The sequence below is a fragment of the Bactrocera neohumeralis genome, unplaced genomic scaffold, assembly GCF_024586455.1.
Source record: "Bactrocera neohumeralis isolate Rockhampton unplaced genomic scaffold, APGP_CSIRO_Bneo_wtdbg2-racon-allhic-juicebox.fasta_v2 cluster11, whole genome shotgun sequence".
In the NCBI taxonomy this organism is placed as follows: Eukaryota; Metazoa; Arthropoda; class Insecta; order Diptera; family Tephritidae; genus Bactrocera; species Bactrocera neohumeralis.
In genome coordinates, this window is record NW_026089624.1 from 19,167,780 (window position 1) to 19,185,348 (window position 17,569).

At 38.0% G+C, this 17,569-nt stretch overlaps 1 protein-coding gene and 1 pseudogene across 1 annotated transcript; both read left to right on the plus strand.

The window, feature by feature from the left end:
- Positions 1 to 10,741: 10,741 nt before the first annotated feature.
- Positions 10,742 to 12,270, plus strand: LOC126766230 (adenosylhomocysteinase-like; annotated as a pseudogene).
- A 4,424-nt stretch (positions 12,271 to 16,694) lies between these two features.
- Positions 16,695 to 17,285, plus strand: LOC126766042 (salivary glue protein Sgs-3-like). The gene has a single exon (XM_050483746.1). The coding sequence runs from the start codon at positions 16,695 to 16,697 to the stop codon at positions 17,283 to 17,285; it is 591 nt and encodes a 196-aa protein (XP_050339703.1).
- Positions 17,286 to 17,569: the final 284 nt, after the last annotated feature.

A 17,569-nucleotide genomic window follows, 5' to 3' on the forward strand; every position in this document is an offset into this window, starting at 1 on the left:
CGGGAGCGAATGTTGGCTGCAACAAGATTGTGGTCCGGGTCGACGTTAGGACCTCGGAGCGCACGCACATCTAAAACACTGGAGACGTGTCTTCCGTCTATCACAACATGATCGATCTGGTTGGCCGTTTTTCGATCCGGAGACAGCCAGGTAGCTCGATGTATCTTCTTATGCTGAAATCTAGTACTACAGATAACCATATTTCGGGCCCCGGCGAAGTCGATCAGCCTCAACCCATTTGGGGATGTTTCGTCGTGGAGGCTGAATTTACCGACCGTAGTACCAAAGATACCTTCTTTGCCCACCCTGGCGTTAAAGTCGCCTAGCACGATTTTGACATCGTGGCGGGGGCAGCCCTCATAAGTGCGCTCCAAGCACTCATAAAAGGCATCTTTGGTCACATCGTCCTTCTCTTCCGTCGGGGCGTGGGCGCAAATCAGCGATATGTTGAAGAACCTCGCTTTGATGCGGATTGTGGCTAGACGTTCATTCACCGGAGTGAATGATAGTACTCGGCGACGGAGTCTCTCTCCCACCACGAATCCTACACCAAACTTGTGCTCCTTTATATGGCCACTGTAGTAAATGTCACAAGGACCTACTCGTCTCTGTCCTTGTCCCGTCTATCGCATTTCTTGGACGGCGGTGATGTTAGCCTTTATTTTTACGAGGACATCAACCAGCTGAGCAGCGGCACCTTCCCATCTTTATTTCGTTTGCCATGGTCGTCATCAAAAGGGGGGTCTCTCATCCTAGGCTGTTTGCTAATTTTCATTGGTAGAATTTTTTACGTGGCGGGTCCCAAACCCAGCGCACAACCCTGCGGAGGGGATGTTTCGCTTGAGTCATATGTAAAAGAATAGTTTCTGGCCACTCAAAAGTGAATGGCGATCAGAGAACTTTCCTCACATGCGTGAACTTCTACATATGACTCCATCCTCCTGCATATATTAACAATAAAATAATAATAAATAAATTCGGTAATACTTGTATACTTTTTTCCACATTAATTAAAACGAAACGCGTTATTTAATTTAATCCGATCAACAAAATAAAATAAAAAAAAAAAAAACATTTTACAATTTTATCAATTGTATTTACAAACAAGTAAGGAAGGGCTAAGTCCAAAGAATCTAAATCTTCTCAACTACTGAAAGTTCCAAAAATGATTTCGGTCGAAAAAAGTCCATGTACACCTGCAGAAGCTACACGCTCAAAGCAAGGTGTTACGAAACAAAAAAGGGGAAAGACATTATATACAGTAAATTCATTGCAGAGAGTGACAGTTTTATAAAATACTGCACTCGATTCAAGATAATTCTGAATCGGCATTAGAAATCAAAAAAGAAAATCTGGACAATTTTTGGATCCGTCTCCAAGCTTCTTATAGTAGAATCTGATGACTCAGATCTACCAGAAAATTTCAAATCCTCGGCTTACGCCAAATATGAAAATTGCCTAGACCAATTTGAAGAAACGAAAGCAATGATTACTGATCAATTGGAACTAATTAAAGCAATTGCACTTGCTCCATTTCCGCGAGTAGAGATGCCACAAGTACAAAGACAAGAGGCAAGTTCAGGTATCCACCTCAAGGTGCCCGCATGTAACACAGAAAATTTTCATGGGGCTTATGAACAATGGCCGTCCTTCCGGGACATATTCACAGCCGTTTACATAAACCACCAAAAATTATCTAATGCACAAAAATTGTATCACCTCCGATACAAAACGAAAGGTCAAGCTGGCGTCATAGTAAAACAGTTCGCATTAAATGACAACAATTTTAATATGACTTGGGAAGCTTTAAAATCAAGATACGAGAATGAACGAATATTGGTCGATAAACAAGTAACGACACTAATGAACTTGCCAAAAATTCAAAAGGAAACCTGTTCAGATTTCTGAACAGTTCTTAACGGCTACAATTGTAAATGAGATAAATCTGTATAGAAACGGATCTCATATGTCAAATATTTGTATGCATTATCGCTAACACATAAAAATATAGTCATAAATATAAATATGTACAAATACCCATTTCGGGTATTGTTTATGTTACATGGTATAGGGTTGTTTTCAAGTGCACATGCACATTTGTATTCAATTGCCTAAATACATATCTTAAGTCAATATGTTATCTTAAGTAAATATCTTTGTCGTTAATTGTTGAGTGCATACGTATTGCACATAAATGCATACGTGCCTTATATAAATGTATTATATGTATCTCTATGTGTTGTTTATGTATTGCTTTGTACTGCCTCAACACTGGCGAAGATAAGCCTGTTCAATATATTTGAACAGGCATATTGATTAGAGACTGCAATATTTAATGCACTCACTAAAGGAACGGAAATGATCCTAAACTATTAAAAGATAAGAAATAGTGTGTATGCCGTTGAGAACACTTATGTTTAAGATATGTGTACATACTTCGGTATGTACAATAGATTAGTATTAAGATTGGTGTATGTACTCTGCATGTGGTGCCTACACAAATTAGGATAAGAAATTTTACAAATAAAGGAGCTCTGGGGAACCAGAGCTGAGTACATTTTTAAATCCGAACCAAACGCGTCTCATATTATTCAATGGTGACCCCGTAGTTTTTAAAAACACGTGAGTGAAAGTGAAATATTCTGTAAAAAAAAAAAATATAATAATATATAAAAAAAAAGTTCTCAAAATCCTACAGTGAAAGTGAAAGTGTGTTTGTGAAAAAGTGTGTTAAAAAAAAAAGTTAAAAAAAAAGAAAAATTAATATATATTTTTATTATATATATTATAATAATGTGGGATTTTATTATGTTTGATCTATAAAAAGGATTTAAATATTATTTAGTTTAATTTATCTTATCATCTATGTGGGATTTTATTATGCGTGATGAGGAGAATTGATGCGCGTCGTCTTTTATGCCACGTCGTTTCGCGTCCGTCGTTTTATTCAAACTCCGCCTGTTGTAAGCTCGTAGAATTCTTCTTCTTTCAAGGCGTCGGTGGATGGTGGATGTCGATGCTTCTTCTTATTTACTGTGTGCGACGGCTGTCGTTTAACCCTTTTTCACCCACATTCGGCCATCCTGTTGTACATTCGACCCGAATGTTGCGTCGTTGTCTTTCGCCCATGGCTTCATATATTCAGCTGTAGTTGTTGTGTTGATGGGACCTTCTGCGTTTGTAAGTTTTCGTACGTCGTATGAGTTATTATTTTTGATTTTAGTTATTTGATAGGGTCCTAAAAATTTAGATTTTAGTTTAAGACCGCTACCAAATTGCGTGCGCTTGATTGCCACCAAGTCATTGATTTTATACTGCTGTGCTTGTTTGCGTCTCAGGTTGTACGTCTTCTTGTTCTCGCTCTGAATTTTAAGTATTTGTAATTTTGCTTGCTTACGTTGTTCACAGCGTTCGTTGTTGAATAATTCTGTAATCTCTGCTGGATGAGATCGTGTATTTGAGGGTCATCTTTTGTTCGCATTTTCGTGCCGATTAATAATTCAAAAGGCGTAGTTTTTATACTTCTTGAATACGTTGAATTAACTGCTTGTTGAACTCTGTCCACGTATCTGTACCATTTCGAGGGGTCGTCTATGCTGAGTTTCGATAAGACTGAAATAATGATAGCGTTCAGCCTTTCGACTTGTCCGTTTACTCGAGGTAGTCCTGTTGTTATCTGGAACATCTTTATGTTTTCATTTTCACAATATTTTTGGAAGTCGTTTGAGGAAAAAGCAGCACCTCTGTCGCAGATAATATTTGCTGGATTACCGAAAATCATGCTCTGATTTTGTAGTTTCGATATTACTTCGGACGTAGTAGTCGATTTAGAGGGATACAGCCAACAAAACTTAGTAAATGAGTCAACCACTGCCAAAATATGCTTGTAGTTTTTATTTGTTGACTCTAGCGGACCAAGAAAATCTATATGAAAAGTATGTAGTGGTGTTTCCTCTTTGTTCAGCGGATGTAGTAAGCCTTCTTGTTTGCCATGTTTACGATTGCTTAGTATACAAGGTATGCAGCAACTAATGTATTTCTTAATTTTATCGTCGACGTTTTGTATGAAATATTCTTGAATGATGAGATCTTTTGTCTTTCTAACGGCGAAATGGCCTCTGTCATGAGCACGTGCAATAATTTGATTTTGCATGCATTCCGGGACTACTATTAATTCATTACCATTATAGATTTTGTATAAAATATTCGATCTAAGAAAATAGTCATCATAGGAACTTTTATTACTGTTGAGTAATTCTCGGATTGCGATTAATTTTTCGTCTTGTTGTTGTGCTTGGCTTATTCTAATGGTTAAGTCATCGCAGTGTATCATCATAATTGCGTACCGGCTAAGAGCGTCGACATGTTTCATACGATTGCCACTTCTGTGTTCAACCACATAGTCGAATTCTTGTAACAATAGTATCCATCTTGCTACACGTGTACACAGGTTTTTTTTTCTAGCGTCTTCGTGAATGCGTTACAGTCCGTAACTAATTAAAATTTTATACCCAATAAGTACACTCTAAACTTTGTTAGCGCTTCTACCACCGCAAGTATTTCAAGTTCATAGCTTGTGAATTTTCTCTGATCATCAGTCGTTTTTCTACTCATGTAGTAAATTGGATGAAGTTGTCCGTCGTTTGGAGACTTCTGTAATAGCATAGCCCCGAAACCGTCTATAGAAGCGCAGTATGAAGCTCCGTTTCGTACTTCTGATTATAAATACCAAGTACGGGATTTTCGACTAGAGCTTTCTTGAGTAAATCGAAAGCTGTTTCTTCTTCATGTCCGATTTTAAATGAACAATTTTGTTTAGTCATGTCTGTTAATGGTTTGGTAATAATAGAATAATTTGGTATGAACTTTCTAAAATGACCTGCCAATCCTAAAAAACTAAGAAGTTGTTTTGTCGTCTGTGGTGTTTTATAGTTTAAAACAGCTTCTATTTTCTCTGGTGATGCCCTTAGCGTCTGGTTTTCTATAACGTATCCGAGAAATGTGACTTTCTTTTTCAAGAACTGACATTTTTTAATGTTTAACTGCAACCCGTAGTCTCTGCATGTGTTGATTACTTTCTCTAGATTACTTACTGCGTGTTCTTCGTTTTTACCTGGGATTATGATGTCGTCGATGTATGGCAATGCAATACCTTGTCGTGTAAAATTTCTGAAGATTGCGTTTATGTGCCTTTGAAAAGCTCCCGGAGAATTCGATAATCCAAACGGTACTTTATTAAATTGGTATTGACCATTTTGTGTTACAAACGATGTGTATTTTTTACTGCATTCTGCTACCGGAACGTGGAAAAATCCATTTTTAAGGTCTATGGTACTAAAAATTGTTGCATCTTGTAATCGATCTAATTGGTCGTCTATAAGTGGAAGTGGGTATCGATCTTTAATAATTACTTTGTTAATTTGTCGATAATCAACGCAAAGTCTATGTGACCCGTCTCTTTTTTTAACTAACACAACTGGACTTGTAAAGTCAGAGTTTGATTCTTCGATTATACCGTCTTTAAGCCATTCATCGATTTGATTATTAACGATAGCTTGCGAGAAAGGTACCTGGCGTGGTCTACAAAAAATTGGCGATTCATCACTAAGTACAATTCGCATTTCTACATCAGTTGTAGCAATCTTTTTGGGTTCATAATTGTATATTAATTCGCGTACTTTTTGTTTGGTGATTGCACTCGCGTCATTACCAATATCTAATTCAAAATTGTCAGTCAACGCATCTATCTTCATAAATGGCACTTCTTCATTATTTTCGTTGTCCGCTTGGATCTTTTTAATTGTTAAACCTTCACGGCTAATTGTTATTTCTGCTTTTAAACATAAATCTTCGCCCAGGACCACATCGATATCCATACACTTGGTTGGAACAACGTAGAACGTTAAATGAAATATTTGACCGTCTATTTGTATATCGTGATCGAAGTAACCGTCTGGTTTGATTTTATTTTCTTTCATGTTTCCACCAAACCCGATTAATGATATATTACATGCACGTAATTTTGTTTTGTGTAAATTGTTATACACCGCTTTTGTTACTATATTAAATTTGCTACCAGTGTCGAACAATGATATGTAGTATTTATCACCGATTTTGACGTTTTTATTAGTTAAATCACGACTTGATACGATTTGACGAGTATTTGCATTTGTCTCTTTTCTCTTTTGTTCACAGTTAACCGAAATGTGTCCGAATTGATTACATTTGAAACACTTTCTGCCTCTTTCCTTATTCTTGCAGTTGTTAGACAAATGTCCTTTTTCACCGCAGTTAAAACAGTTGATTTCTTTTTTTACATTACTTTGTATACTCTTTATTATTGTGGTTATACCTTGTTTATTCGTATTGCGTTTGCACATAATTTCATAGAATTTCAACTTTTCTTTAAAATCTTTTAAATTTTTGCCACCATATAACATCGCTTTGTTTACACTTAAGTCAGTATTGCCATCAATTATATATTGCATTAACGCATCATTTTCGATATTACCTTGCGAGGCAATTTCTTTCATAGTGTAGAAATATTCTTGCACACTTTCGTTTTCTCGTATTTTACGTTCACATAGTTGCTTGTGTAACACTGCACTATTTGTTGTTGATTTAAATTCACTTATCAGAACGTCTTTCAGTTTTTGCCACGAATTTAGGCCTCTTTCACTTAACACAAATTGTTTAGCTATACCGTGTATCGATTTTTTTGCGAATACCAGTTTTTGTAAATTGTCCCATTGCATCACGATTGCTTGTTCTTCGAATTCTTCTACCCATAGTTCTATTGGAATCTTATCAGAACCATCGAAAATTCTAATTGAGTCCTCTACGTCGCGCATTGATATTGCAAATTTTGGTATATGTTTTGAAACACTATTGCTCATGCGTATATCGTTGTTTCTCGCGTTTGTTTGGTTCGTGTCTTGTTCATCATCATCTCTTTCAGTTGCACCTGTAGGGAAACTGTAGTAGTTTGTAATTTCACCCTTATTTTCGTTAAGCTTGCTGTTACTCTCTGCATCGTTATTACTCTCGTTGTCGTCAATTTCGGCGTTGTTGTTTTCGTCGTCTTCGTCTTCAATTATATCAGCTTCGTCTCTGTTTCGATCGGCCAACAAGTGGTTACGTCGTAAGTTTTTGAAAATGTGCAGCTTTATGTCAGCTACATTGTAGTCGATTTCTAACATGTTGCATATTGTTACTAGGTCGCTTTCGTTTAGATTCGTATTTATGTAATCTGCTTTCTGGTTGTATTCAGCGCTGCCTTCGTCGTATGTGAATCCAGAAAATTCTCTGAGGCGTCGGCGGTTACTTCTGTCGCCTTCGCTTTCAAAGATGTATTTATGTAACGTCGCAATTTTAGGCTTGCTGCTATTGCGCAGGCTGTACTGCATGAAATCGTTGAGACATGCCATTTCGGCTATGCTTTTTTTTCACGTTAATTTACACTTTCAGTTTGCACTTTATTTTTTAGGTTGAGCCCCCATTTATGTGGGATTTTATTGTTTGATCTATAAAAAGGATTTAAATATTATTTAGTTTAATTTATCTTATCATCTATGTGGGATTTTATTATGCGTGGTGAGGAGAATTGATGCGCGTCGTCTTTTATGCCACGTCGTTTCGCGTCCGTCGTTTTATTCAAACTCCGCCTGTTGTAAGCTCGTAGAATTCTTCTTCTTTCAATGCGTCGGTGGATGGTGGATGTCGATGCTTCTTCTTATTTACTGTGTGCGACGGCTGTCGTTTAACCCTTTATCACCCACAATAATATTAAAAAAAAAAAAATTACCAAATTTACAGCAACACATTCCACATCCATATTTGAACAAGGTAAGAGCATCTTTCATTTTTTTTTTTTTTATAATTCATATACAATTGTTTATTTTATTTTTGGGAAAATGGAGAACCAAATAAAATTAGCAGAGGAACTGCAAAAACTTCATTTTAAGTCCATGAGTATGGATATAAATGAAGATTTAATAAATTTGGAAAAACTCCTGGATAGTTTGGACAAAAAATGGGCAGATTTTCAACGAAACCATTTAGAATTGTTCAAAGATCCCAAAAATAAAAAAGATAATTATTTTAAAAATGACGTAGAAGGTTCGGTAGGCACGCTTTATTTGACAGCGCACGCCAAGTTAAGCGAATTGATCGCTATTATTAAAGAAAATAGTGCTCCCAGGAAAATGGAATGCCTTCCAAATCCTGGTTTAGTTCGCAGGCTTCAATTCTTATTAACAGAATTAGAAAATAATATTGAAGACTGCGAATTAAACGAAATAGTCTCTCTAGACGGAATAGAGAGACTTATAGAAAAAACTCGTGATACTGTGCTTGAATTTATTAGCCAGCATGAAAATGATGAGTTAACGAGTAAATTCTATGATTTAAGAAATAGATTTTACAAACTTAAATTAAAATCCATTAGCAAAAAAAATGCTACTAATTTTACGCTGCCTCAAGTAGACATTCCCATCTTTTCAGGAGATTACGCTCAGTGGCAAACTTTTAAAGAATTGTTTGAGCAACTCGTAGTCTCTCAAAATGTTTCAGACACATATAAAATGTGTATTTTAAAAACAAAATTAAGAGGATCGGCTGCAAGTTGTATTGCAAATTTGCCTTCAACCTCGACGAATTTTTCAGTTGCCTGGAACCTTCTTAACGAAAAATTTACGAATAAAAGGTTACTCGCAAACACTTATTTCAAACAAATTTTAGATGCACCAGTAGTGACTGAGACTGCTTTTAGTGTACGAAAATTTCAAGAGAAAATTTCTGAAAGTACACAAGCATTGGAAAGCCTCAGTTTGTCTGCAGATAATTTGCTACAAGCTTTATTAAATTATACGCTTATGCAAAAATTAGACAACAATTTAAGTCTTAGGAATGAAAATTCCCTTAAAAACCCTAAGGAAATACCTAGCATCGTTTCTGAATCATGAAGGGAATGCACTAGAAGCAGCACAAGCTTCAAAAACATCACCAAAATTTCAAAATGCAGAATTTAAATGCATAATGGGATGTAATAATTCACATAATATATTTTATTGTCATAAATTTAAAGCCCTTTCTACACAGGACAAATGGGATGCAGTAATGAAACACAAATTATGCACCAAATGTCTTAAAACAGGGCACAATATAAAAGAATGTAAAGGCGAAAGTTGCCTCACTTGTAAAGGAAACCATCATTTATGGCTTCATAAAGATAAAACTTCTAAAGCGAAAAGCACAATCATTAAAAATACAAAAAATGATAAATTAAAAAATGATTCTAAACATGTCCTGCTAACCACAGCAATTGTTGGTATAAAAGGTCGTGATGGAAGAATGATAAAGGCACGTGCTTTATTAGATAGTGGGTCTCAAGTTCACCTTATAACCAAAGAACTAAAAAATAAATTAAAACTTCCTTCCAGAACAGAATCTATGACCATTGAAGGAGTTGGTCAAAACAGAACAAATGCAAATGAAAGAGTTAATCTTCATTTAAAATCATTAACAGATCATTTTGAAGCAAATTTACACACCGTTGTTGTACAAAAGATTGTGTCCAATGTGCCCTCGGAACACATAAAAGTTAAAACAATTCCAGAAAATATAAAGCTGGCCGACCCTTCATTTAATGTTCCGGGTAAGATTGACTTACTTTTAGGTGCGGACATATTTTTTGATTTAATAAAAGAAGAAAAAATAACTGTTGAAAATATGAATTACAAACTCCAGAACAGTGTGTTTGGGTGGTTGATATACGGGTCAACCAACATAAGCCCCAAATTAGCTCATTGTGGTGTTGTAACACATATAAATAAAAAATTAGATTATCAACGAAAAAAGTTTGGGAAATTAAAATCCCTTGAAAGATATTTTAATAAAACTAAAAAAGAAATAAAGTACGAGAAATGCTTTCGTAATAATTTAAAATTTAATGCAGATAGTAAATTTACTGCAGCTTTTCCATTTGAAAAGAAAAATATAAACTTAGGAGATTCTTCTTCACAAACAAAAGGAAGATTAATCTCTCAAGATAGAAAATTTAAAAATAATAAACCACGAAAAAGAAATAAATGCAAAGTTTCGTTTGAAAATATTGAAAGTGGTACATTTGTATTTTTTAAAGAACAAAATATTCCACCATTGCAGTGGAAGAGAGGACGAATTGAAAACGTCATTTTATGCCAAGATTGCAAATGTGGACGTAAGGATAAGCCATGGCACATCGTAAAGAGCGATGCACATTGTTTACCCTTTTCCTACTGAAGAAAAAATATTCAAATAATTAATAAAAAGAGATGCGGTCGACTCGAGCTAAAAAAGAAGAAAAAGAATAACCTTATATTTATTTTGTTAAATTTACTTATAGTTTTACTATGTTGTAAATGTTTAGATATAATATATTTGAAAAAAATATTTCTGGAGTATTTTTTGAAAAGAGTGCCGGGTGGGTTGACTTGGACCGCGTGGGATAGAATTGTTCACATCGATCTAGTTCAATATTTGGTTGAAAGGCAGCAAATAGCAAATTCACTGAAATATTTAAAATACTCAACAAGTGAACTCAATGATTCAGCAGCTGCACAACAAATACTTATTGAACAGCTTCACGACATCATCGCGTTCACGGGGAGGAGGATGAAAAGGAAGACTAGGTCAGTGTTACCCTTCAAAAGATGATGAATAAAGAATACTTATGGAGTATTGAACTGACCTTACTGTTCTATATAATGGTGGTAAATTGACCAACTCAGTGCATGAAAAGTGCCCACAATACCCGAAGGGCGTCAAGGATTTGAACGAAGAAACTACAACCGATGTGCACAATTTATATAAATTGGTGAAGGAGAGACGTCTCGGTGCGCCAGCCATCAACATCAACGACTCGGTAGCCAAGAGTACATTCTATAATCTTATGGTTGTCGCGAGTAGTTAATTGATGGTATAAAACGGCCCACCGATTTGATGATTGCTGGCAAAGTGTGCTGTGTTGCTGGTTATGTGATATTTGCAAAAGTTGTGTATAACCTCTGCGTTGTTTCGGCGGAATCGTTATTGACACTGAAAAAGTTTATATCATTGCCTTGCAAGCGGCTATGAAGTAACCACCATGGAGCAAGCATACAAAGGAGCTATTATCTTCATAACAACAACTGTTTGCAAGGACATTATTACTGGCGCACATTTTGAACACATGCCCGACGAAACGATCGTTTGTAATATTGGTAATTTCGATTGTGAAATCGACGTCGCATTTTTGAATGCAACGTCAAAGAGAAAATTAGTATCAAACCCCAAGTCTATCGTTATACACTATCCAATGGTAATCATATTATTTTGTTTACCGAAGGACGTCTGGTAAATTTGGGCTTCGCGCACGGTCATCCCAGCTTGAGATGTTCAACTCGTTAAGAAATGAAGTGGTAGCACAAATCGAATTGTGGATCAAGGCTGACAAATACAACATATGTAGATTTGCATATGTTGCCGAAAATACTCGATGAAGAGATCACCAGTTTACACTTGGAGGAATTGGGCATACGACCTGAAAAGTCCCGTGATTAAATTCGAAACACTTGGACTTAGAATGGCATCATATGGTGCATTACGGCATGAATACTGACAACCTAATTCTATTAATTGTTGGTGCAGTCATCGTAACACTAGTCCTACAACGCATCTGTAATTCAGCAAGGCACTAAGGCACTCATTTCCGCTAGGAGGACATATCTTACGAAATTAATTATTAATATTAAAAATTTAAATTGTATACAATAAAAATTGGAAATATATTAGAAAAATTATTACGAGTTCGATCCGAAAATCTTGTAAAGAAAAATGTAATTAATATGCCCAAGATTTATAAATACTTGAATTATTTTGAAGTGTAAACACTTCAACGTGGGCAGTATGTTCAGATTTCTGAACAGTTCTTAACGGCTACAATTGTAAATGAGATAAATCTGTATAGAAACGGATCTCATATGTCAAATATTTGTATGCATTATCGCTAACACATAAAAATATAGTCATAAATATAAATATGTACAAATACCCATTTCGGGTATTGTTTATATTACATGGTATAGGGTTGTTTTCAAGTGCACATGCACATTTGTATTCAATTGCCTAAATACATATCTTAAGTCAATATGTTATCTTAAGTAAATATCTTTGTCGTTAATTGTTGAGTGCATACGTATTGCACATAAATGCATACGTGCCTTATATAAATGTATTATATGTATCTCTATGTGTTGTTTATGTATTGCTTTGTACTGCCTCAACACTGGCGAAGATAAGCCTGTTCAATATATTTGAACAGGCATATTGATTAGAGACTGCAATATTTAATGCACTCAATGTAAAGGAACGGAAATGATCCTAAACTATTAAAAGATAAGAAATAGTGTGTATGCCGTTGAGAACACTTATGTTTAAGATATGTGTACATACTTCGGTATGTACAATAGATTAGTATTAAGATTGGTGTATGTACTCTGCATGTGGTGCATACACAAATTAGGATAAGAAATTTTATAAATAAAGGAGCTCTGGGCAACTAGAGCTGAATACATTTTTCAGTCCGAAACAAACGTGTCTTATTTCTAACAAAACCAGTGAAGAATTTATCAAACTTCAATCCACTGTTTCCAATTGTTTGTCGATTTTATCGACACAAAACATTCCCACAGACAACTGGGATCCTATACTGGTAAATATACATATGCACAGCAGCATTACCAGAAAAGTCGTTATTATTGTGGGAGCAATCGCTCTCATCACGGAAAAAGTGCCCAACGTGGCAACAAATGAAAGATTTTCTCACTACCCAGTACGAAATCGCAGAAAGGGTAGATAAAAAAATAACTAAATCAAAAAGTAATCAACACGACCTTTATAGAAGCTTTCACAAGCCCCAAGCCAATAGCAACAACAATTTGAATAGAAGCTTCTTTAAAACGCAATCGTTCTCATCTGAACAGAATAAATATAGATCTTGCGAACTATGTACAGGAGGGCATACGCTCAAATCTTCCGAGAGATTCAAAAAATTGAATATTATCGACCGCAACAATTTCGTGAAATCAAAAAGACTTTGTACAAACTGTCTGTCACATGCGCATACAACTCAAAGAGTGCGAAAGCAAATTTAACTGCGTCTATTGTCATAAACGACACCATTCGATGCTTCATGTAAATAATTATTCCAGCCTACCCCCAAAACGCGCAAATATCAGAAGAGCCACGGGGTTAGTTGCAACAACATCCCGAAGTGCCAAATTCACAAAATTGCCAAGAAGCACCATGCTGCTCAAAGGCGTTAAAAACCCAATCGCTACATAGCGAAAATTAAAGTAGGGTACTACTACCTACAGCAGTCGTCTCCATCGAACACCGAGGAGAGCTGTTTAAACTCAGAGCCCTAATAGACCAAGGATCACAACGATATTTCATAGCGTCTCGGGCACAAAACAGGCTACAGTTGCCAACAAAACTGGCCAATTTTGAAATCACGGGAATGGGCGGAAGAGTTGTTCAAAACTCAAATAAAATCTGCCCCATTACCCTCTTTTCCCCCAAAGCGGATAAGCGCATACAAGCAGAAGCTATTGTCTTACCGCAATTAACAAACATGCTTCCAAGCTATCATATAAATAGCAAGCATTGGCAAAAAGTTTTTCACCTTAAGTTAGCAGACCCTAACTGCAACACTCCCGCTCAAATAGATCTTCTATTAGGCAGCGATCTCATACCTCAGATAATACTCGAAGGTATTGAGAAAATTACAAAAACACTTCTGGCGCAAAATACCATTTTCGGATGGGTTCTAAGTGGACTAGTTGCGGAACCAGTTGCCACGATGACAACTCAAGTTGAGGAAATCTCAAACGAGTACCTCAATTCGCAATTAAGAAAATTTTGGGAGTTAGAAGAACTCCCCCCCGTATCAATCACAAGCCCTGAAGATCGGTGTTGTGAGAATTTTTACAAAACGCCAACTACTCGATCGGATGATGGCCGGTACGTCGTACGACTACCACTAAAGCCAGAATTTCCCCGCACACTCGCCTTAGGTCATTCCCGCACCTCTGCTATCCACAGTTTTTAAGTATGGAAAAAAACCAACTTAAAAAAGGCGAGCTGAAACCAGAATATGATAGAGTCGTAGAAGAATACCTCCATTTAGACCATATGGAGGAAGTCAGCGCTGGCGAAAAAATCATACAAAGTAAATACTACTCGTTTTATTTGCCACATCATGCAGTAGTAAAGCCAGACAAAAAAACCACAAAGGTAAGAGTTGTCTTCAATGCGTCAAAATCCACTAGTTCAGGAAATTCCCTAAATGACATTTTATTTACGGGACCCACGCTTCAGCCAGACCTAATGCTGCTTATCTTAAATTGGCGTATCTTCAAATACGTCTTCAACGGGGACGTGGAGAAAATGTACAGACAAATAGTCGTACATAAAGACGATCAAGATTTTCAAAGAATTATTTTCAGAAAATCCCCCACTAGTCCACTACGCGACTTTAAGTTAAAAACAGTTACCTTTGGCGTCAACTGTGCCCCATACTTAGCCATTCGGACACTGCACGAATTGGCAGAAAACACCAAGTCAGAATTCCCTCTGGCAACCCAGGTGTTAAAAACGCAAACGTATGTTGACGACATTTTGTCTGGAAGTCACAGTCTTCCACAAGCATACGAATCCTTGTCACAGGTTATAGGTTCACCCAAATATATTAAAAAACATACCATAAGAGCCCTTAAAACCGCAGGGTTTCCACTGAAAAAGATTACTGCAAATCATTCAGATATAGTAAAACACATTCCGAAAGAAAACTTGTTGGATACTAATTTCCTTAAATTCGAAAAGGAAAGTACAACAAAGACTCTGGGGATTCAATGGAATGCGATATCTGACCAGATTTCATACACTACCGAGTCAATATCTGCATTATCCGCCATTACAAAACGCCAAATTCTATCCTCTATCGCCAACATGCTAAAGTTCGTAAAGCGACTCAAAAATAAAATTAAGTGAATTCACCCAGAATCTAACCAATGCGATTCGTTAACGCACTTAGAACTCCAAAAGGCAAAGGTCGCACTAATCGCATCCACTCAAATGCGCTACTTCAGCCGCGATATCTCATTATTAAGAGAATCAAAACCCATTGATAAAAGGAGTTCAATCTTGGTTCTTAACCCATTCTTGGACACGAAAGGTCTGCTTCGTGCGAATGGTAGGCTTGCTAACTCAAGCCTGACGTACAACGAACGCCACCCTCTAATTATAGCAGAGAAATCCCCACTTGCCACATTACTCCTCAATTATATCCACTTACTCATGCTTCACGCTGAACATCGCCTAATGCAGCATATAGTCCGTCAAGAGTTCTATATTCCTCGTCGTAAGCCCCAAATAAAGAAATGCATTTTCATGTGCAAGATCTGCACTATGCACAAGCAGAAGTTGCGAACACAGATTATGGCAGCACTTCCACCGGAACGCTGCAACTTCGCTCTGCCTTTCACAGTTACAGGTGTCGACTTTGCTGGGCCTTTTCAGATAAAGGCGTCCATGCTAAGGTCCCCCACTTTAATGAAAGGCTATGTGGCTGTCTTTGTCTGTTTTACGACAAAAGCAGTGCATCTCGAGCTGTGTACGAATCTGACAAAGGAGGCTTTTCTCGCGGCATTCGCTCGCTTCGTCGGACGACGCGGCTTCCCATCAAAACTGATGAGCGATAACGGTAAAACCTTCATTGGAGCCCAAAGAGCCACTGAAAAGGAGTTTGTGGATTTCATCAAACAAGTCTCACCAGAGATTGTACAAAGGTATGCTCCCCAAGGTATTAACTGGCAATTTATCCCCCCAAGCGCTCCTCATATGGGTGGTTTATGGGAATCAGCAGTAAAAAGCTTTAAGTCCCACTTCAAAAAAGTAGCTGGAAACTACAAATTTAATTATGAACAGTTCACCACACTGTTAGTGCGAATTGAAGCCGTTCTCAACTCACGGCCACTCACAACCCTCTCGCAAGATCCCTCTGACTTTACAGCCCTGACACCAGGGCATTTTCTCAAAGGAGCACCCATTCTGGCCACACCTGAGCCAGGCGTGGGGTCGCTATCCTTATTAAATCAATGGGAGAGAATAAAAATTCTCCATCACGATTTCAGCCGCCGATGGAAGGAAGAATATATAAAGGACCTTCATAAAAGGTACAGGTGGAAGAGTCCAGAAAAGGCGCCAAAGCGTGGAGATTGTGTCATCATCCATGATGACTGTCTACCCCCCACCGAATGGCGGCTTGGCCGCATAGAAAACCTACACTACGGTTCCGACGGTCATGTACGAGTCGTTGATCTCCGCACTCAAAACGGTGTAGTAACAAGACCGCTCATGAAACTATGTTTTCTACCACACATTGACGAAACCGCAAATAACGAAAAAACCGCCGATACTATCGTAACGCAAATCAAATAACCAAAAACCCGACGTAATAAACCCGCAAATAAAAAACTCGCTTAAACTATTTCGAAATCTAACGCAATGGTCGATCTACGTGACGACCCTTTCATGCCACATAACGTGGCACAATCGCCATGCACATTTTAATGACATACATTTATAACCACATTACTCCTTCCACACAGATTACAATGGATGTGGATATGCCAGCAGTGCCAACGCCAACGGTGAGGTCAGCTATAACCGTGCCACGCCCTGGGGCAACTCCAGCACCACGAACCCCAGCGGCAACCGCCACTGCACCCGCTCCTCGTAGTAGCACGAGACCACCACCACCGTCCTCAACACCCGTAGCAGAACCTCAGCGCAGCCGATGTCCCCTATGTCGGCGCCCACACCGGCTACAACATTGTAGCATTTTTCGCAGCATGCAGCCCATACAACGGCAGAAGGTTGCTCAAGCTCACGGGCACTGCCTGAACTGCTTGGCAACGGTACACACCACACAGGAGTGCACATCAGTGACCTTATGCCAACTGTGCAATAGGCCGCACCACACCATGCTGCATCGGACCCCAAAACGGCCTGTAGCGCGACAGCTTGCCACGAACCGGTCACAGCAGCCCAGTCGGCACCGAAGGCTAGTCGCTCCTCCATCGTCCAGACCAAGGCGAAATGAAGCATCCCCGCGGCGCCGGCAATATCGTACATCAAACCGTCGCTCCACTGGTCTTAGCAGCGTTGTTGCCACGCTGCAGCAATTACAGCGACTGCTAGGCTAATATTCGCCTAGGGGGGCCGGGATGGCTAGATGAGTTAGCTCTCCCCTCTATACATCCGACACTGAACAACCACACGACAACACACCACACTAACGCGATCCACAAATGAAGACACCACACATGCAGACATTCCACATGAAGACACCACACATGCAAACATCACACCATAACTCTACACTATCAAACCATCAAAAGGGACCGCTCCAGAGGACGATCGGCCCTTCTTTTCGTTGATCTCGGACCGAACGAACGTATCCCGCAGCGTCAATTATTTTTATATCGAA

Bases quoted from the DNA above. Each gene is read 5' to 3' on its own strand.
- LOC126766042 (XM_050483746.1), top strand. From the start codon at position 16,695: ATGGATGTGGATATGCCAGCAGTGCCAACGCCAACGGTGAGGTCAGCT.